This window comes from Heliangelus exortis, chromosome 2, assembly GCF_036169615.1.
Source record: "Heliangelus exortis chromosome 2, bHelExo1.hap1, whole genome shotgun sequence".
Taxonomy (NCBI): Eukaryota; Metazoa; Chordata; class Aves; order Apodiformes; family Trochilidae; genus Heliangelus; species Heliangelus exortis.
Window position 1 is genome coordinate 129182915 of NC_092423.1, and position 22390 is coordinate 129205304.

The 22390-nt window shown below is 40.9% G+C and overlaps 1 protein-coding gene across 2 annotated transcripts in view; it reads right to left on the reverse strand.

The window, feature by feature from the left end:
- Positions 1-306: 306 nt before the first annotated feature.
- Positions 307-22390, reverse strand: part of NIPAL2 (NIPA like domain containing 2) — a 50100-nt gene continuing 28016 nt past the window's right edge. Inside the window, exons 4-11 of one of the 2 annotated variants that reach the window (XM_071738027.1) lie at positions 20711-20770; positions 18562-18683; positions 12296-12392; positions 8013-8148; positions 5532-5620; positions 3776-3839; positions 2358-2452; positions 307-2041 (exon numbers count right to left, since the gene is read on the reverse strand). In XM_071738027.1, the coding sequence (XP_071594128.1) occupies positions 1947-2041; positions 2358-2452; positions 3776-3839; positions 5532-5620; positions 8013-8148; positions 12296-12392; positions 18562-18683; positions 20711-20770 (758 nt within the window). In that variant the 3' untranslated portion in view covers positions 307-1946. The remainder of the gene's footprint in view (positions 2042-2357; positions 2453-3775; positions 3840-5531; positions 5621-8012; positions 8149-12295; positions 12393-18561; positions 18684-20710; positions 20771-22390) is intronic. The other variant, XM_071738029.1, reaches the window with a different exon arrangement.

Here is a 22390-nt window from a genome sequence, read left to right on the forward strand (position 1 = left end):
ATTTTAAAAAGAAAAAAACCCCCCAAAATTCTTCATCTCTTTGTTACCCACATCACAGAATGAAAAACCACAGGCCTCCTATTTCCATCTTTAGCACACACTCTCCTTGAGACTTAGAAAGTGGCTTAAACTTGACTTGCAAAAGAAATATAGAGACATACTATTCTCTGGAGAAAGCATACATAAAGAAAGTGCTTCTTTTTTTTTGGTGGTTTTTTTTTATTGTTTACTTTGTTGTTTATTTGGGGTTTGGTTTTTTTTGTTTGGTTTGGTTTGCTTTTTTGTGTTTATTTGTTGATTTTGGGGTTTGTTTGTTTCTTTGTTTTTGTTTTTTGTTCTTTTAAGCTTTAGAAACTTGAACTCAAGTTGTTTAAGAGGGAAAAGGGAAGCCATGGTATAAGTAAGGTGCAGGTACAATCTTGTACTGTGCCAGCTGGAAAAGTTCCACAAAGGAAAACTTCCCAACCCCCTACCCCATGCCCTGGCTCTCGGGACACCGTTGAAGATGAAAAATTGCAGCACTGTGTGCGCTTTGTAGGGTTAGAATGAAACTGACTTATGGACCTTCAGATGTACCTATTTTAAAATGAAATGAACAATTATTTGGGGGAAAAAGAAACAACAAGAGACCTTGTTGCCTTACATCCCACTGAAAGGAAATATACACTGCCTATGGCCCATATCCTTTGCTGTGGATTAATTCAAATCTGAAAGAAGTATCTTGTCCAAGGCTAAAACACTTTTCCAGAGAACTTTCACTTGTTTTTGCAGAGGAGGTGTGTGACTCCTGGTGCTACCGGGCAGGGGTAACTGGGCCCATGCTGAATGCCCAGAAGCAGCTTTCTTGCTGGGAAGCTGGGACTGAGAGACTACAAGACATCCCAGATCTGAACACAGCCCCTACACTGCTGTGGTTCCCGTCACATCAGTGTGAAGATACCATCATTTAATGAAGGAAAAATTGTACTGTCACCAAGACCTTTTGTGATCCTATTTTTCACAGCCTTTTGTCATCTGGAATTACCAGAGGACAGGAGTCAGGTAATTGCCTTACTTTTCTTTTTTTAGGAGTAGTTTTTCAAGACACATCAAGGGAGGGAGCCTGCCTACCCCGTTCTCTCTGGAGAACTTTGAACTTTCTTCACCAAAACCTTGTTTTCCTGAAAAACAGAGGCTAAACCTCAGGCTAGACTAAACTAGCAGGTAGTTCAGCCCAGTCTAGCTCAATGCATAGGACTCTTCTGGGAAGGTGTAAAATGCCAAGCATGGTTCCCTAGCTCTGCCTCAGCTGAGCACCATAAATGTGGGCATGTACACACATTCCTGTGTTTATAGTGAATGCTTTCTTCCTTCCCCCTCCTCACACAAGTGTTTATTTACTTGGAATATGAGAGAATGAGTCTGATGGCAGAAGATAATCAGATTTTTCCCTCTACTCATAATATCAAGGGATTCACATGTACATATTTGTATACTGTATATATGGCCACAGGTTTGACTCATAAATAGGAAGGACCAGATTTTAAAGATATTATACATACTGTGGAATACTTTGAAGTCACTTATGAAAATTCTTCTTGTTTGCCACCTTTGTCTTTAAGCATCTACATAGACCTGGGGGTTTTAAAGAGGAATTTTTATAATCCTTCTCTGTGCTTATTTATACTTCAAAGAAATTAAGATTCTAAAGATATCCCTAAGAGGCAGTGATACTAGGAGAATGTTCCATTTCATTAATGATTACTTATCTTTTCTTGAGGTTTCCTTTATCTTGAGAACATATTTAGGACAGCAATAGGGTGAATTAAGTAGAATTAAATAATACTATGACTCATCAACACACAGGAGTTCAACATATACTAGAATACACCCAACAAAAAGGTGCTGCTGATCCTTGTTCCATTGGCATTCCTCCTGTTGATTGGCATGCAAGGTGCTTTCTTCTTTCAGCTTTGACTCTTCACCAAGTCATCCTCACTCCTCAAAGTGCCATAGTGTGAACTGTGAGAATCTGGTTGTATTTTGCCTGTCTGTTTTTGTCCTAAGGAAATGGAGTGAGAGAAGGGAAAAACAACAACTCTGTGAAGAATTTTAATACAACAAGTCCCCCACCAATCTATCACTTAAACATTCTTTGCTCCAGTAATCATTGTTTTCATTTGACTGGTTGTAACAATAGCTTGGAAAAACTGAAAAATTATTTGAAAAATCTGGTGGGAACAGGAATAGAAAATAAGGGAACACTATATTTATTGAATGTGACTGGAGCACATTTGTGACTCAACTCTTCTAGGTCATCCCATTATCTGATATCTCATTTTTAAACTGAGAGACAGAAAAAAAAGCACCCTACGTACCAGGAATACGTCCACAGTCAATAAAAGAAATTTGTAAATGCTCCTCTTTTTTATTTCTTGCAATTACAAATACACCAAGGAAAGATAGGAGACACCTGCAAAATAGTAGTGGCATAGCATCATAAGAAACAGTTGACTGCATTTGAGATGAGAAATTCTTTCCAAGTTTCTTTTTCAAGGACTTTCAAACCGAAGCTGCTCAGTTTATAAAGAAACTTTTCTTCCGAGCAGTCCTGTAAATTCATCTTGGGCTCCCTTTCCATCCAGTTTTTGCCTCCTGAAGCTTTATTTTCAGATCCAAAGGCTCTGCAGGCAAAATTACACTTTCAGCAACATGTCCCTAATCAAATGCCTGTGAGTGAGAGACCACAAGATTTGAGTCCCTGAGCAAATCTTCACAGAGCAGCTAAGCTCTGTGTTCTAGCACTTACAATTTCATTAACAGCTCAGTTTAGCTGCAGACAATCATCTCTCCTGTTTTTCTCATTTGACTGTGTCTCAGTGGCAAGCTGTAAGCCAGGAGCAATAAGAAACTACTATTCCTGGGTAAATCTTGTATCTGCTTTGTGCTGGACACACAATCACAAATGCTGCCTGCCAAATACACGGCTTGAATTTGCTCATCTCCATTTTCTGTCACTTTTCCTGCAGTCAAACATGGTTGTGGCAGTGTGCACCCACTTCCATCTGACTGCAGAGCATGAAGATGCCTGGAGCTATCAGCCCCATTTATTTGACAGCACTGTGTCAAGACACCTCCAGCAGTTCTGGGAGATGCTTTGAGTCATCTCCCACCCTTTTTCAAGTAACTGTCACCTGTCCCCAGAATTGTTAAGGTGCTGGTAGCCAGCAGGTTTCTGCTCTTGCAACATTTATGCCCTTCTTCAAACATTCTTCACTAACATCTTCTTTTCATGCTCTGAGCTTTTCCACTGTGCTGTGTCTTTCTCAGCACAGGAAAATAAGGGAGAGATATAGTACTGCTAGTAGGCAAGGAACTCCTGTATTTGCCCACACCTAATGGCAGCAAACAGCAGCTGGGCAGGCAAGTAGAAGGTAACATGGGAGGAGATTTCTTGCTTGTAAAAGCACCCCCTATACCATGATCTTTAGCAGAGAGCACTGATTTCTTCTTCCTGCTAGAGGAACTCAGGCTGCTGATTTTTCATTCCACAATGAGATTAGTAGTTCATAAGTGTCTCACATTTTTACATATTTGGATTCAAAACCAGGCCTCCAAACTCCCTAAGCACAGACATTAATCTTTCCTTTAATGTTTTTTTTATCCTGCTATAATGGCTATTCCGTAATACTTTAATAACAAGTCAGGTTTCTTCTTACTGAGAAAAGAAGAGATTTCACAAGGCAATGATGTTTCAGTACAAATGTTAGTGCAGATTTTAAACCAATGCACTTACCCGAACAGAAACATGAACATGTTCAGCAAAGTTGCACTTTGGAATTCCCGATAAAATATGACCCCTGGAATGTGACAGAAACAAGAACTGCAGATCTTGCCTTGACTGGCTTCCAAGCGATATGAATTACAGCTGGGAGGGTCAAGAGCAATGTCATGCTTAAATGGAGCAAAAAATCCCAAATAAGGTATTCATACACATTGTGATGGGTTTGCTTTATGTGCCCACATTCCACTATCTAGGTTTTCTCAAGAAACTGGAGAACTGGAGAAGATTTAGTCTCTAAGGCTGGAGCATGTGCTGTGTAAGTAACTGCACAGATGCAGGTATTTTTTGCATTGTCAGCAACAGTTTCTGTGCAAGTTAAACTCAAGCAGGCTCATACCCATATAGCTAACAAGTTCTTCATGGTCACTCTGTCATACCATGTGGACATCTTACTCCAATTTGGAACAGGTTTGTGATACCTAGCTGTGTCCCTAAAGTTTACACCAAGTTAAGAGCTCCAGCAGCCAAGTTTGCCAAATCCTCCTGGCTGAAGGGATCATGAGCTCTTTCTGCTCATCCCTCTTACAGGAATTAGCACCTCTGCAGTGGAGGTGACAGAACCAGATCTGTATCTGGATCTCAGCTGCTCTAATTCACAGCCAAATATATTAGCTTTAAACCACTGATGAGCACAGTTTTATGTAGAAAAGTTGGAGTGTGAACTAGCACAGCTGAAGTGTGACTGTACCTTCAAAGGATGTAACTTGGAATGAGGGATCATGAGATGAGATAAGCTTCTCAGCAAGGCTCAGTAGAGGGTGCTCTTCTAAGGCTACACTGATTTAACTAACCTGGTGCAAATTCATTTGTATCCAGTCTCAAAGCTATTAAGCCATTCCTGAAGAGGTACTTGATCTTTGAAGGAGGCACAAGGCCAAGTTTCCCATATGGTCACAGGAATGTAAACCCCTTTTGGCACAAGTCTCCTCTCAGTCAAAAAGTGTAGGTCTCTTCTAACACAGGTGCTGAGGCAATCTGTGCACGAACCTAACTCCCTTTCTCATTAATGGCAGCTCTGCATGAGAAACTCCTGCACAGCAATGACAGGAAAGCCCCCAGTGTGTGTTAAAATGAGTCATAAATGTTCTAACAACATGATCATTTTGGCTCATTGCTGATACAGCATCTTAGTCATCCTCCCTGCTCATGTTCTTACGCCATGCACTGTTTCCAAGATTTGCAGTCCCTCTCTAACAACACTGAGTTCAAAGTTCTCACCCAAAATAAAAAGTTAAATGCTTAAAAGGTCTTTGGAGTCATTTTATTTCCTTCACTTAACCTAGAATTCCACCTTCTGAAATGGAATATACACTAACTACTTTGAAACACAGCTGGTTGTCATTTGAGTAGTTTGCCAGGCTGTTAAAATTATTCTACCAGTTCGGATATGGAGAGGCTGCTGTGCACATGGTAAATGCATTTACTGGATGTCAAGATGAGGCTAGCATAAATGCAGGTACTTCTAGCAAGCTAGCAAGGCACTGTGAACTGTACATATCAACTCTGGAAATGCTAGAATTTTATCATTTTTATGCTGCTTCAAAAGTTGTGAACTTGATAATTTTTCAGAACTTAAACATCTGTCAGGAAAAACCTTCTTTTTGTGAAGACAAGCATGACTGGTTTGTGTTCCTGTTCACATGCAGTAATTCTTGAAAACTTAATGTTTAGAAAATTGTTCTGTAGAGGCAGAAGGTCAGAAACAAACCTGAAATTATGGCACTGCTGGTGAAGAACACAAAATTAATGGGCACAACTGCAGTTGCTTCATACAGATGCATTGCTTGATTCAAGAACCTGGAAGAGAAACGTTATTGTATCTCATGCCTTCAGGGGTTCCACTGCACCTTAGGTCAGGTTAAGGCATTTTATGTTTGCTTAACAAAAAGAGTGACCATTTCTTACCAAAATATCAAGTAGCCCTGGACAGATGTGTATTGAATTTACCTTCTGGTTTGGCTCTTCACAGTACAAAAAAAAAGGTGAAAGCAACAAAGTTGGTGTGGATCCTTTTGGTCATTGGCTGTCATTGGAGAGTGTTTTGTAGCAGTGTTGGGAAAATTTTGTCTGACATGGATAAGGGAGGGATGCTAGGGCATTGCTGCTTACAGTCTGCATTGGTTCTTGGAAACAACACTGCCTGCTAGCAGCCAGGAGCAAGCTGCTCTAATTTAAATAGGTTGTGTAAAGGTGTATTTCCAGCATGGACATGAACACACAATCCTGGTAGGAACTGTTTCACTCTGCCGAAGTCAACATTACTGCTACTGCTCAACCCAGCTCACCTGAAACACTTATTTATAGTTTTATCTGTGCAATCATACCCCTGACACACTCTGTCCTGCCATCAAAGGTCAGGAAGGTGGCTCCAAGACTGTGCTGCTTTGTCTGGAAAGTCTTCTGTGCTCCTCAGAAGGGCAACAGAAAGGATTAGCAGAATCACCAGCAGGAGCGTGCAGGACCACAGGAGTGTACAGTGCACACAAACCTGCAGGACTGAGATACTGGCCATGAGCAGCCTGCACAGTCTGTGTCAACAGATGAAAAAGGGAAAGCAATTAACCCAGTTGTACAGAGACCAGAGCTATCAACATTTATCCATAGGGTGATGAATTATGAGCGTAAACGCTCAGATGCACCGGCAGATGCTCTGTTATGTGAACAGTGCATTTCAGACCAAAAGAGAAAAATTAGGAGGCTGAAGAGTGTATTCAAAACCTATAAAAAGAACCATGCTTAAATGTTTCACTGGTACAATATGTGTGCACAGTAAAACTACAAGCTTGGATCTGTTTTAGCCATTAAAGTAATTGCATGGTTATTTTAGCAACTGTTGAACAGTCTCCATGGTGCTTTAAAAATAAAGAAATCCTCCATATCCACAGAATAGTTAGGATTTTGAAGTCATTGAAAACACCTCGTTATTTTTCCCCATTTGCAACAAACTTGGTCATGGGGTCTCAACCAGTGATACCAAGGCCCAGCATTGAATCCAGAAAGATGTTGCAGCACAGGCTGTTCTGAGCTAATACACCACAGTCATATAAAGTAAAAGAGGAAAAAAAATAAAATGAAAATTTTTGCATGACAGCACTGTCTGTCAGAAAATGTGTCCAACAGAGAAGAGAGAAAGAGACACTGAGCCCAGGGAACAAAATGGTCACTTCTCTTTTAATTTTGACCCACCAAATGAAAGAAAGAAAAAACTGGCAAGAAGGAGAGATTAATTCAGCAGCTTCCTATTTACCAAGATTTTATTTCCTATTTTAAATGCCCTGGGCTATCCTCCCAGTGAAGACAAGCTGGATGTAAATCACTCTGTAATCTGTTACAAGGGAGTTCCTGAGTCAGCCATGGAGAGTCACTGCATAATAACGCATGGACTTTCTGATTCCACATGGGAATGGTATGTTCTGCCATGAGAAAGCTGGGTTGGCTCTTCTACCGGAAAATAATCATGCAAATAAACACTCAGGCTTACACTGGAGCAGTCTAGATGAGATTACTGAATGATGCTATCAGCACCTGAAGCAGAGGGACTAGAATGAAGGGAACGGACTCTCTGTTCAGCTGCAAACCGTATTTTACCATCCTGCCACTCCCAGCAATCTGTGAAGGCAGCATAAAACAATCACTTCACAGGCCAGAGGCCAGCTGGGAAAACTCTGATGTCCCTAACACACTAAATGTTAACTGTTCCCTAAAAAGGAACAGACATGCAGGACAGCAAAGCACAACATGCACATTACTCATGGACAGGCAGAAACTTGGGGTAAACTCTCTTCTTTGGTCTGACAAGTGACATAAACTGGGGAAAAGAGAAGCTTAATGAGGGTAAATGGGGCCATTTGATTATTGAACAATGAAGTTTCCTACAGTAACAAAGAAAATTTACATAAAGATAAATTCCACTTAATGAGATCAAAACCTGTGCCAAAACGAGAACTGAATTTGGGAAGCCCTTGTATAAGGTTAGAGGAGGAAGCATCTCTGTAATTAATCAATTATAAAGTTAGAAATAAGGCTTAAATAAGCAATATAATCAGCTTTAATCTATTCATGTATCTATCATAGCTCTGCCAGGTATTCGTTGCATTTAAGTGCAATGTATCTGGAGTCAGTATTGGTACCAAATAAAACTGACAGATAAACAGGTACAAAAGTTAGAAGATAAAAAAACCTTACTTACTTGACTTGGAAAGCACAAGAAGTTGCCATTAGAACAATCATGATATAGAAAACAGGGTAAGTTAGCTGCATTTTCCCCTTTGCAGAGAGTGTTATCATACTGGCCACAGCCTTTACAGCAATGACAGTCAGGGATGCTGAAAGGGAAAGGGAGAGATTAGAAGGGCAGGATTCACAGCAGTGGCCTCAGAGCATCAGTGAGGGAGGACAAATTCCCAGGTCAGAGCCACAGAGCTGGTCACCTAAAGAGGCATTGGGTTTGGGCACTTAAACCCAAGTGTGTGATTTTACAAATGCTTGCTAAGCTGCTGCCTAAACTCAGAGTGGCACCAAGTCCATGTGTGCTTTGTGTTTTGCTTTTTTAAGTTGTTGTAGCACTGAGGTCTGCATCTATCAAAAGTTTCCCCATTTTCACAAGGGTAGATGAGGTTAAAGTCTTAGATTCTTGCAATGTAGGACTTTTTGTGGGCATGAGAGTGTGAGAGAGAAGCTGTGCTTCAGTGAAGAAAGAGCTATTTCCCATGGCTAGGCACGTCCTACTCACTGGACTACCAATCAGAGGTGGTACAACAGCTTCCATATCTTCCAGCCATAATTTATTTAGCTCCAACTGCTAAGTTGGAACTCATGTTGCATTATTCAGGAGAGGTCTGAGAGGTCTTGTTATCTGTTTGAAGGAACTGGAACACTTCCTGATAGAAGCCTGCATGTTACACTGGCAGCCTGAAATAACTCCTCACCCTCTGGACTTCTCTGCTGAGATGGGACCTGGCCAAAGATGGCCAAAACTTGCTTCTGAGATCTCATCAAGAAGCATCTAACTTTCCCTATGGGTTTTATACAGAGAGCAGACAACCAACACAGTGGTCTGCATTTTGTTGTAGGGGACAGGCTCTTGAGACCATTCGCTGGATTTAGCCCACATAATAGAATATTTCAGTAGTGTGTTCAATCCATTTAGTCATTGTCATTGCATCACCACAAACAAATCTCAGACAGCAGGCAATGATTTTTGATAGACCTTTCCAGTTCAGAGAAGTCTTGCAATACACATCTTGTAGAAAAGGGGCTGAAAGTTCAGCTAAGAGTTACTTCAGATTTTCTTCTGGAGTGTGCTCTTGGTTTGTTGAAGCTAGCCCAAGTAGGCTGTGATTACTGCAACTAAAAAGTAACAAATTCAAACCAAACTAAAAATTATAAGAAGAGTCAGGGTGTAGAGACGACCTTTGGAGAAAGGTAATTAATTGTCAGGAGCATCATCTCCCAGCTGGGATCCAGTTCCAGCTTCTTTTAGAGCTGAGGAGTGTTAGATTTCAGTGCTCTGATTCATCCTCCTGTAACTGAAAAATTCAGGTTGGCAAGAGAAACTGCACTGTGCAGAAAGTTTAGGCCAAAGTTTGGGAGAAAAGGTGGGGGAGGAACAAATTCAGGTCTGTGGTTTTGATTGCAACATTTTTCTTATAGTGAACCCAAAAGTGCAGGGGGAGTTCATGCAGCTTGTGGGATCCTGCTCACTGTCATGAAATCCACTCTTTTCTTCATAACCTTTCCACTTAGTACTTCAGTTCTTGCTCTGTAGTGAAAATAGGTGGAGTGGTTTGATGAACACAACAGTAAAAGTGAGCAGGAGAGGTCAAATCCCGGTTTGCAGCAGTGCTAACAATATGATAAAAGAAAAAAAATACACCCAAGCCTCAGTAAGAAGCCTGCATAAAACCTAGATTTGCACTCCACTCCTAGATTTGCCCACTAAGTGGGCACTTATTATTTTAAAAGTAGTAAAAGGTAAGCTTACAGGTAAAAATAAATAACATGAATTGCCCAGATAAGGGTAAAGATTGCTGAAAAATTGTTTCTGATGGAAAGGATTTTTCCATCTTTTATCACTAACAAACCAGAAAATAAATCATCTAGGGTTTTGTTTGGTTTTTTATTGATTGATTGGTTTGATCTTTTAAGTTAAAGTAGCCCTGAAATAAGTTTCAAAACCTAGGAACTTTTTTTCTTCTTTTGGATAAAATGACACCCACCCTTCCCCCAAAAACTAGGGGGACAAACGATATCACTTTCCAGCTGTTAGGGCAGGATATTCAGAAATTCCACTTTAATCTGGAATACTTCCCCCAAAATTTATCTCTCCCAGTATAGGTATGAGGTAAGATAAATCTCACCAATTGAACTTGCAGAGTTGTACTAAACAAAAATTTTGCAGATTTTATGGTAACCTCTGTATTTTCTTCATAGTAGAAGTAGCTCTCATATTCAATGAAGCACCAAGTCTACCTTCTTTCTAAAGAAACCTTTCTCTGTTTAATTTACCCTGTACAAATGCTCCACCAGGAAATTATTTGTGCAGAAATGAGGACAAAGATCCCCTTCCATGACTGTCACCCAGAATTTTCTGCCCAGAGACCCCTCAAGCCTCACCCACCCCTCCTGCACCCCTCCAATTGCAGTCCATGTGTCAGGCAGGTGGGAGCAGAGCTGCTGAGCCCCCCCTCAGCCCCTCATCACTTTGCTCAACATAAAGGTCAGAGACCAAGCAGAAGGCTTTGGGTGCAGCTTTGTGGGGGCTGCCAGGCACCAGGATGGCTGCAGGAATTTGGGCCACTCACGGTTCTGGGTTTCTTTCTTGAGGGAAATGTCAGTATTTCAGAAGTTCCCATGAACCAGGATTTGTTTGTTTGTGTCTTTTTTAACAGAGCAGAAATAATGGTACATTTTTCCTGAAGCTGTGTATGCTCAACAAAACCTCAGCAGCCACCAGCTGAAATTATTATTTTTTGGTTGATAGCAGCCTGAACACCAAACTGCAGTTAGTGCTTCTGGGGCATGGGTCTGCAGGCTCCATGTGTCCTTTTGGCACTGGTGGCATCAAGGCTGCCAAGGAAACTTTACAGCCCAATGGCTCAAGTATCCTGGAGCAGTGTGCTGACCTTGCTTGGGGTGCCCATCATGGAGCATCTGCCCAGAACTCCAGCAGCCAAGTGTAGAAGCCCATCTGGGAATATTCATCTATGCAACAAGGGGGATAGGCTTGCTCATCACTCATGCTCCTCATGGCAGGGTTGGAAGTTGTAACCCTAAGTCAGGTGAGCTCTGTGAAAGCTCCCAAACTCCATGCTAGGAGCTGAGAGGTGGTTGGATCCACACTTGACTCCTCCAAACCACAATGCAGTCAAACAGTTAAGACCTAAGGCTTTTGGGCCTCTTCCATCTCTGCCTCATGCAGGGAGAATGGAAATCCTTCAAGGTTTTTTGCAGAGCAAGGTTTTAATGTTCCTGGCACTGGGAAACTTGAACAGGAATTCTGCCCCCAAAAAGTCAATCTGAAAGACTGAGGTTTTCAGTCAGAGATCCATGGGAAGGCAGTTCATAAATCTGTGAGGGTTTTTCACATTTGGTTAAATCTGAATTGTATAACTGGCAATCTATCATGACCAGCTCCATTAACAATGTGCTTTATAAGTCTTTGCAGGGTGATATATGCACCCACTGAACTCAGCAAAAATACAACCATTGACCTCAATGGCACAGTTCAGGCACCTTCCACTGCAACCAAAGAAATGTGGTGTCCACCAAGGTTTCATAGAGAAGTGACAAGGACAGGAGAAGACATGGGGTGGTGACAAATTCTCCATATATGCTGGCAAGTACTGGAGCTTTACTGAAAGCCTCCTGACATTTTTCAAAACTGATTCAAGTTTAACTTTACTGAAAGCTGCCTACTAAAATGATCTCTCTTGATTCCCTGTGTACTGAGTGTGGCAACATTAATCAGAAGACAAACTGAGTTCTTGTCATGCTTCTGGAAAGGTGGTAAAGTACAAAATGTTGCATATGCAAAGAGGCATGGATAATTAAAATAAAAATCCCCATACAGTCCCAGCATATCACTGCATTTACTTACAGAGTGCTTGCAAGGTCCTAAGCAGCTTACTTTTAAAGCACTGGTTTTCACAGCTAGCCTACTCTTCAAAACAAAGTTTCAAACAGTCCACTTTCCCAGGATCTAAAGTGTTATTTTTAAAAAGCTTCAGAAATAGCATTGCACACAGCATATTAATTTCAGGAAATCTGTAACAAGAAATAGTCCCAGCAATAAGCATAGAAACTATGTTTCATAATCAGCTTTTCTCTTCAAAAATGAACCACAATAAGAATCATGTGAAATGTTTCAGTGCACTCTGCTTTGAAATGGCCTTAATCTAAACTAGCTGGAGAAGCTGAGTGACAATTATCAAGTAACAGACAGCAACTATAAAGTGAATAATATGTTCTTACCCAGTAGTGCTACCATCATTAACAAAATCACGATATGCTTCACAGCCTTTGCTTTGTAAAAATAGAGGAGAGTGCAGAATATTATAATTTCTAGGATCTGGAAATAAAAGGGAAGAAAGTCAGAGCTGTGAAACTAGGTAATAAATGCTTCATTCAAAGCCTTTGAGATGTCACATTCGATTTCTCTGCTCTAACAGTTCAAAGGAGAATTATTTTATTAAGCATCTTCTGCTAAAATTTAACCTTACTGCCAGTTGACTAAGCTATCAAATAAGTTTTGACATTTAATCTTTCCTAATATAGCAAAAGTTAAACTTTGAGCATTTTCTATTCGCTACTTCTTTTTGCACTTCTAGCTATATTTTGTCACTGGTAGTGTTTGAAGACTTTTTAAATGTGACAGCAAAGATACCTATGTTTATTGGTAATAATTCTTACAGAAACTCTGTTTATAATTTCTGCTGAGTGAAATACTTACCTGGAGGAGTCTCTCCTTCTAGCTATGGTATTCCTAGTGTCACTCTTTGTGACATGCCATGTTACATTTTCTGCCCTCTTTACCCTCTCCCCAGTCCTTCTACAAAACCCCCCATAAACACTTTCTTTTTGCTAAAACTTTCTGACATACATCATAAGGAGGAAAACACTTAGTTCATTTTCTGGTTCTCAAATGACAGGTACCTGTCAAGAGCTTACCCTGGAAAGCTCAGTGACCCTACAGGACATCTGCTGAAGCAGCTTTTTGTAACTGTGCATGGTCCAAACTTGCTCCTTCAGTAACATCTGACAGCTAAATAACAGACACTTAAATTTACTGACTTGCTGTTAGTGAGTGTCTTTGCAGATTCATTTTGTAACTCTTGCCTTCTGACATACCAAAAATGTGGGTATTCTCCCTTATACCCATGTTGCCCAAATACCCCTCTGCGTAAAGAAAACACCAAGTTTAGGAGGCAAAAACCTTCTCTGAAGCCCAGAAGACTTACAAAACCAAGGATGATGGATTTTTGCATTGAGAGATGCTCAGAAGCCTGGTAGCCTTAGGAACAGTATGAAGAAAGAGAAATCCATTTGTGCATGTTGGAAAGTAATAAAAAGGGGGAATTAAGACAGAAACTGAGACTGTCATCATTAATGACTCTGGTTATTGTCATTGTTTACCAACAAAACAAGTCATAGAAAGACCTCATGTCTATCTCTTTGGTTTCATCAACAGTATTGTATTTTATACAGTCTACTCTTAAACCAACAGTTGCCCTGAGGCAGCACTAGACTTAAAAAGACCTGGGTTTTAGTGATGAAATTTCCAAAGAAGTGACTGAGCAGTCACCAGCAGTGGTTACATAGTGTAAAATGGCTGATTTCTCAATTTGGAGAGTCACTGCAGCAGAAAAGCCATCATCAGCTACACTCAGTTACTAAATTCCCTACCACACTCACACCTCCCCCACTTTAAGTGTGTTCCAAAATATTTAACAGAACTCAATTATGGCTTAATTATTTTTTTACTTACCTGCACACTGATCCCTTGCTCTCAAAGACAGCTGAGAGACAATTGAATCTCAGAGTATTACAAATACAAATCTGGATTTTATATTGCCTTTCTTTAAAAAATGTCAAATATTTATCACAGTATGAAAAAAAAAAGCAAAGGGGTGAGTTTTGTTTGGGTTTTTTTTCATGTGGGGTTTTTTTTGTTGGTTTTGGTTTGGTTTTTGGTTGGTTGGCTTGGTTTGGCTGTGGGGTTTTTGGTTTTTTTGGTTTCGGTTTTTTTATTTTGGTTTTTTTGTTTTGGGTTTTTTGTTGGCTTTTTTTGATGTTGTTTTGGTTGTTTTTTTAATGTGTTCAGTACAATAAAGCATTTTGCCATGGGTTTGAAAAAAAAAACAACAAAACATTCCTGGACTTCCCTGGACTAATCCTTTTTTAATAATCTTTGCAATCTCTTGTGGATTGCTGATCTCCTCTCCCTCCCCTTGCACCCAGAACTGAGCAGATGGTAGCAAAGAGGCCTGAGCCCCAGTCTCACGGGGAGTAGCTCAGGCAGCCTCTCCAGCTTTATTCAACTTCACTCTCTGACTGCCTAAATCAGGAACCAAGGCAGAAGTCATGTTGCATTCTGCAGACATGTGAGCTCATCTTGGCCTCCCTGGGAAAAACTACAGCAGGGTTTTGAGGGAATTGGAGAGAAGGGAAGGAAGGGAATATCCCATTATCAGGCTGAAACTACAACAGCCTCCAGGTAGCTTCAGTTGCTATTTTGGCAGTGAACAATTGCTAACAGAACAGAAGAAAGCTAATTAAATATTCCCCACATGGAAATGTACACAGGCTAACAAAGAAGTTCCAGAGGTGTAACAGGTATCCTCATCTGTGATACACCAGTTCAGACTGGTGTGTCTGGGATAGGACCAAAGCACCAGATGGCACAGCACTGGGAGATCTGCTTCCCACCAGTGCAAACCTGAGCACCCATCACCTCTCCCAGACCCTTGGATTGATTGCCAGAGTGTGCAGAAACCCATGAGACAGCCCTACACCTCAGGTATTGATTCATTTTACATATCCTAAACATCTTTAATCAAATGCCAACAGCAGGAAGCATCATCATCTGCCCTGTCACTTAGATTTCAAACTACACAAGAACAACTTTCCAAAAATAATCCCAGGGACAGTTGCTGACTCAGACTGTTCCATCACACCAGCTCTGGTGCTCATCTCCCTTTTGCACCTCATTCCACCCCCAGAGTGGCAGTGCCAAACACCACCAACGTCAACTGAGCCAAATCTGTGGCGGAAAGCTGAGGTAGGGGTTCTTACATAGGTAGGGGTCCTGTTGTGACAGGACAAGGGGCAGTGGTTTCAAACTTGAAGAGGGGAGATTTAGGTTAGACATTAGGAAAAAATTCTTTTCCTGTGAGGGTGGTGAGACACTGGAACAGGTTGCCCAGAGAAGCTGAGGATGCCCCCTCCCTTTGAGGTGCTGAAGGCCAGGTTGGATGGGGCCTTGAGCAACCTGATCTACTGGTAGGTGTTCCTGCCCATGGCAGGGGCATTGGAACTAAATGATCTTCAAGTTCTATTCCAACCCTTGCCATTCTATGATTCTAAGTCACTGTTGCTGGCTCTGTCCATCAGCCCTCTCTAAGCCCTCATTATCTTATAAGCTTTTCTTTTGCTAAAGCTACCATAAAGCTTCACTGTGATCCTGTTTAAAAGCAAGCAAAATCATCAAGAAGACTCATTTCTGAAAGGAAGCAGCCAGAAAAACCATCTAAAGGACATAAAGGAGTCCCTGATGTCAGCTCTGAAGGTCTGTGTGCTTGGCTGCTTCTGCCTCCTGGGGAAGCCCTAAGAACCTGAGGAGAAAGGTGATGTTTGCTTTTCAGGGCAAACAAACCTAAGGTTACACAGCTTTGTCATGAAATTCAAACATCAAAACTACTCTTCCATGGTTCTCTGCCACTTGGCAACCCATCAACAGGTCACCTTTAATCACAAGACAAGAGACAGGCCATCCCATTGAGTCATGCTGCAAGCAGAGTCCATGGCTCCTAATAGGACCTCAGACAGACAGGGACCCTCCTTGGGTGCTCCAGCTGTTGCCTGTCATAAACTCTCATAGCTGATAGCTGTGGTAGTGTTAAATATAAAGTCCAGGAATGAGAATTGCATAGATTATATCAGCTTCTCATATTCTGTTTAGAGGAATTGAAGGAACTTGACCTGCTCACAAACATTTTTGCTATTATAACTAATCTTTACTGAAGTCTCCTCAAGCCTACATCTCATCAACACTTTTTTATAATCATGATGTTTTCCATGTTTCTAAGCATTACCAGAAGGCACCAGAACAAAACACCACATTGTCTGTCTCAACTATTTTTCTGGGATATAAAGCAACGTGGAGATCAATAGGCCAGGAAGGTCTTCTAGATATTTTGAGGGAGAAACATGCTTTGAACCTGATTTTACAGAGATCAAATATTAACAACCCAATACTCACTATGCTTCTCTTTAGGGAAACCTGAGTGGTTCATCTATAATCTCTAGTGACTCAAAGTACACATAAGCAAGAGAAAAAACCAAACCAAACCAAGTTAGGACAGTCATGCTTGCTCAGACATGATCATGATACTGCAAAGTCTCAGAAGGTGACTCAAAGTTGTCTCATGGGAACCAGAGGCTATTTCTGCAGAACTCCTCTGATGAGAGTGGAGTGCCATATGGAGATGGTTTATCACCCACATAGGACATTCTGTACCACTGGGGCTTTTTATTGCTCAGCAGACCACACTTTGGGGTTACTTTTAGAAAGACTGTTGGATTGCATTGTGCTGCTCTGCTGTCTCCTCTCTGTATACTTATACTGGAAACTCTGCAATTTCTGCTGTGCTTTTTCATAACTCAGCAGCCAACCTGTGTTAAGCATTTTATAAACAACTCTGAACAGCTAGTTCCCTGCCCAAAGAGAATGTTTACAGCAGGGTTTGCTTGAACTTCCAGCAGCATACCAGGATAATCAGGCTGGTATCTCAGAGTGTCTTGTGAAGCCTTTTACTCCTCCCTCTTCTTTTGACAGAGAAAGTTCAAAACAGATGAATCCAGGGAGCAGAAGGAACAAATAAAGACTGATATATTGTTGACTCAATAAGATTTGCTGTGTACTTGCTCTGTCCTTCCCTGCAACTCATGTAGTATGTGTAGATTTGGATGCTGTCTGAGGGAGGGAAAAGAAAGAAGAGGGGAAAGAAAGCCTAGGGGTTACCCACCTCCTCATAATATCTTCCAAGAAGAATATAATGCAGTGTTCCTAAGCAGTCAACTATATTCTTATTAACATTTCCAGAAACAAAGTACAAAAAGTCCTCATGTGGGAAAAAGCCCTTTTCCAGCAACTTGCTGGTTTTGAGAAAACATGAATAGCATATGGTACAGAAATTTCTGGTATCACTGGGCATGGATGGGGAGTTTTCACTCTTCACCACCACTACACAAATGGGTGAATAGTAATTTAAAATCAGTGCCTAAAAGGGCAGGCTGTTTTACCATCTATATATGGAACTGTATGTTGGAAATGGATATTCAATAGGAAGAGAGGACTCTCTAGCGACCACCAAGCTCCTTGTTCTGAACTCTCTACTAAAGAAGTCACTCTCCCTCTGCTGGCTTTGTGGATTTGCAGAAGCTCTTGCTGAGGCTGGTACTCTTACTGAGTACCCCAAATGCTTGGACATCACCTTCAGAAGACTCTCTACTGCCTGACTGAAAGTGAATGTTTTGATGAACATTAATTTCTTCCATTGAGCTGTATCACCATCTGTCAGGAGCTTGTACAACATTTTTTGCAGTATCATGTACTTTCTGCTTCATCAATAGTTTCATGGATAGTTAGATGTATTTAAACTCTGCTGGCCAGCTAAAAGATTAAGGTCCTCAAACTGTCTGCTCAGCTGCTTTCTAGCTGAGCTTCATACTGAGAAAAGCCTGAGCACTATTAATCAAACTCGAGTGAGTCACTTCACTGGGAAAAAAAGTAACTGCTACTGAATTTCGTATATTGCATCTTTTACATTCAGCTGGAGGAACAAATTTTCAGCATTCCAGAGGAAAAAAGAGAGAGAAATTCCTCCTACTCACTGCTCATGCTAATTAAACACATCAAAGGAGACTTATGGTATTTGAAGTTTGTAAACAGACACTTCAATCAAAATGATATTTTTGTGTTTTAATTCAAACTCAGGTTCAGATGAATCTAAGTGGCAGTGAAGCAGGTCACCTCTCCACATCTCAACTCCATACAAAGCTCCTTTTGGCTGGGCTGAGCAACAAGAGGATAAAACAGAATGATAGCAAAAAGCAGGACTATACAGATACAAAACCCGTTGGGTTTTTTTAAAGTGCAAGTCCATCACATTCTAGAAAAAGATAATTTAGAGGTATATGCAGACAGTGTGACATGAACATATATATAGCAGTGCCAATATTCAGATTTTCTGTCAAGCCCACTAAAACCCAAAATATTTCCATTCTTGCTAATCCTGCACAACTGTGACTTTCCCCTGGTACATAGCTCAGAAGACATTTTTTGGTTCAGCATATTTTTATCTTGGGGGCTGGTGTGACAACTCAGAGACCTGCTCTCTTGAGAAAATCATATAATTTATCCTCAGGCTCAGTTTTTCTGCTACTAATTCATAATGCTGCAAAAAGCCCATGAATCACAGTTTTTCTTATTTAGGGATTAGTAGGAACCAGATACTCACCGAATATACCAAGAAAGGCCAGCTCACTAAGTAATTCTGTATTTGTCTTGCTGTGAGCTCTTGGGGTACATTTGGAGCAAATGTCACCAACAAGCATGTCCCTGTTACTGTCAGTGTTCCTCCTTTCAAGAAAAAGACAAAAAATTTGGTACTACAATATTTGTTAATCATAGTCATCCCTGCTCTCCAGCTGACTTGGAAATAGTTTATAGGAGAATAATTTAGTCTGTTTAACCAGATCTGGGCTTAGGTACTTGGATCGCTTTGCATTTGTGGTCCTATCTAGTGTAATTTTTATTAAAAACTCAAAGGATTTTGGAAATATATCAAAAAAAAAAAACCAACCAAAGTGTCAGTAATGCCTCATGCATTAGGTTTCTAACCCAGCTATTAATTTTTAAATATTCTTAATTCTAATACCAAATGCATGACAAAGGTGAATTGATCCTTTGCACTTTTCACGGGCACAAAGTATGTCACATAAACTCCTCCTAAACTGAGGGGACAGCTTACTGAGGCAGACCAGTAAATCATTAACCAGTGTAAATGAACACAATACTCCCAAAGTCAGAATAACCCCAGGGATCTGCACCAGCCATGGACCTGCCCTGGAAATAATAAGTGTGACAGGTGTGTTCCAGCCCATTGCTTATGTGAAGCTGTCATGAAGCCAACATTCTGGCTGCCCCCTGTTGTAGTTTCAGACCTACAAACTGCTTTATAAAAGGTTGATTTGCAAAAGATGGTTGAGCCATTAGATTGCCAGGGCCCCTTTTCAAAGATGAACTTGCATTATTGTGCTTTTAATACAAATCTGGAAGTTCTGCCTTGTGGACAGCCAGCTGACAAACACAGATGTTCATTGAGGTATCAAGATAGAAATTAAGCTGATCCTGAGTTCATAAACTGTCTTGGATTAAGGAAGATATTAGATAATCAGGTTTGGTTTGTTGGTTTTGGTTTTTTGTTTTGGTTGTTTTTTTTTCAAGTAATCTTTAAAATTCTTGGCAAGCCTATAAATTGATGGGGAATACAAGGCTCAGGAACACGAAACAAAGCACATCCGGAGGACTGTGCTGGCACAGCTATTGCATATGGTTCCTTTGGAGAAGCAGAACTGTTCTATATTTATGTGCTAGCAAAACCATCACCATATTTCCCATCATACAGCTCATTCCTATGGAATGTAGCAACATTGTTAAATCCTTCTTGCAAAGTCGAAGTCACAGAAATAAAATAAATCAGTGCTGAACACGAGTTGAAGCAGCACACAGTGTGTAAGGCCATAAGGGAAACATGATCAGTCAAGGGAGGGGGTGTTTCTCAATGTAGCAGCTGAGCTGGCAAACTTGGATTCCAAACCTAAATAAATATTATATAGTATTCCTGGAACAATACTGAACTGATCTCTCCAAAACATTCAGGAGAACAGCTGGGATGTTCTCCTTCTATTATGGGCAATCAAGCCTAGGTACCAGGAACCCCACAGAAACACCAGGTGCCCTATAGCAACATTAGGTGCACTCACCCAGCTGGGATGAACTGTGTAAAGCCCAAACCCCAAAATATCCTTCTCTCTCACTATTGCTGTGTTCAAGCAGGGCAGTTCTGATATTCAAAAAAATCTTGGGCACAGACAAAATGTTGACATGCTTTAAAATAAAGAGCAGGTTTTCCAGCAAAGCAATGAGAACACGATTATTTGTATGTTGAAGTGATAAAGGGAGGTTGTCACTTTTAATTGAGCTTGAATTTTTGTGCCATGTCTCTGCAGTTAGAAAAAAATTATCTTATATTTGAGTTAATAACTCGATAGCTTTATTGTTTTTATAAAAATTGTATTGTACTCATAAAGATAATCCTAAATACAAAATCAGAGGCAAAAATAACAATGAAAATAAATGTGTGCAATAAGTACACATAAGGAACACATGAGTTACGCTTAGAAAAGCAGAGGATTTGGGAAGGTAGTCTTTTTCACATACACATGATTCTCCCTCTTTTTGCCACTTCTTCCCAATTCCCAAAGTATCTGCCTTGAAACACTTGCTGAGGGGAGTGGGAGTGTGAAGGTGGGGGGCTGTGTGAGAGTTACAGCTTGCTAAGCATATGGCAACACACGTGTCCATATTAGCAAACGCTGACTTACCCAATATATCAGCAGCCCTCATGGTCTTCTTTAGGAATAAGACAGAAATAAATGCACTACCTAGAACAAAAATATAAAGGCTTTTTTTTTTTTTTAAATATTGGATAGAATATCAAGTGCTATAGAAACAAAAGTTGCCCTGGTACAAGTACAAATATATCTCATGGGTGTTGTTGTTCCACCATGCTGATATAACCAGCCAGGAGTCCATACCAGCAACCTACCAACCCCCAGCAGTTTTTGTAAGATTTTAAATGTATTCAGCAGGCTTTTATGTGGTTGAGGGGATGCAAGGATGCAATACCCCACGCAGATGCTGCTTAAAGTGCTCAGATTCAAGTGGAAATGTCAAGAAAGATGGGCACTACTCAGCCTTACTGTTCCACTCCCCGCTTTGCTACCAGCTCACCACTTGGACTTGCTCAGGGCAAATTGCCTCATAGAGGGGTAAAATTCTGCTTCTTTGGACTACATAGTTTTAGAGGCTTATAAGAAAAATAGCAGCAGTACAATCATGAGAAAGAGAGCCACTGCAAAAGTGTAGTGTTAAGCATGAACTGAGACAGCAGTCATGATGTGTGCAAACAAGCAGGTGGAAGAGCCAACACATGCACCCCACAGAAGCCCTGCCATGTTCTTCTGGAGTGACTTGTAATAAAGAAGGAGAAAAATAGAACTGAATCCTGGAAATGACCTTCTGTTCCCTGGACAGCTTTTTCCCTTGTCCAGCTCTCACATCTCCTCTGTGCCAGATCTTAAACCTGTTTCTCCTGGCAGGGCAGCAGTGGGTGAGTGAGAGGCAGTGATGGTCACCCCAGGGTTTCTGGGGTTACCTTTGTGTGGATCTGTGCTAGAGAGGGAAGAAGGGGTTTGGGCTTCAGATAGGTGAGACTGTTGGGCACTTGGTAGAGAGAGCTCCATTCCAGCACACAACATGAGAGTATCTACCTCTAAGGAGAAGCAAAAGAGACTGATTAGCTCCTATGCAAAAGAGATGAGGAAAGGCCCTTGGGAGAGTTTCACTGGTAATGTGAATCCTTCAGAAGCTTCAAAGAAAGACTGTCCAGGTAAGAAGGACAGTGAAGGGACACACTGAACCTAAATCATGGGATGCTTTTATGAGAGATCTGTTCTTGCCTGCAACACGAAGTTCTTGCTTTATTCTTAGAATAACAATTCAGCCTTTTTGTGATGATCTTCACCTCGTTATCTCTATTGTTCTGATGGGAAATTTAATTTGTGGTTAGCTAGTACATGTACTCTACATAAATCTAGAGAGGTTCATATGAAGAGGGAATCAGAGGGAAGTCTGTTACCCAGTCAGTGAAAAATCAGATATAGCAGAAGTTATAAATTTAAATGGTATGAAGAGTGATGCAGAGCTGGGCAAACAAATAAGTGCAATAAAAGAATCTTCAACTGAGAAGTAAACTGCCTGACATGAATTTCTTTATTCAGTGTTTCAGTGACAACCTTGGTGCAGAAAAGACACCGGTATCCAGGCAACAGTGTTAAAAGCAGAGCTACCTATGTTTAGAAAAGAGAGGACAAAAACCAGGACAGAAGCAGCAAGCAACCCAAGACAGTGCAGGAATTAATTACTGCTTTTTCTCTCTGCTGTCATAGTTGTCCCCAAGCCCACCTCATCCCACCCACTTAGGCAGTCACCATAACAACAAA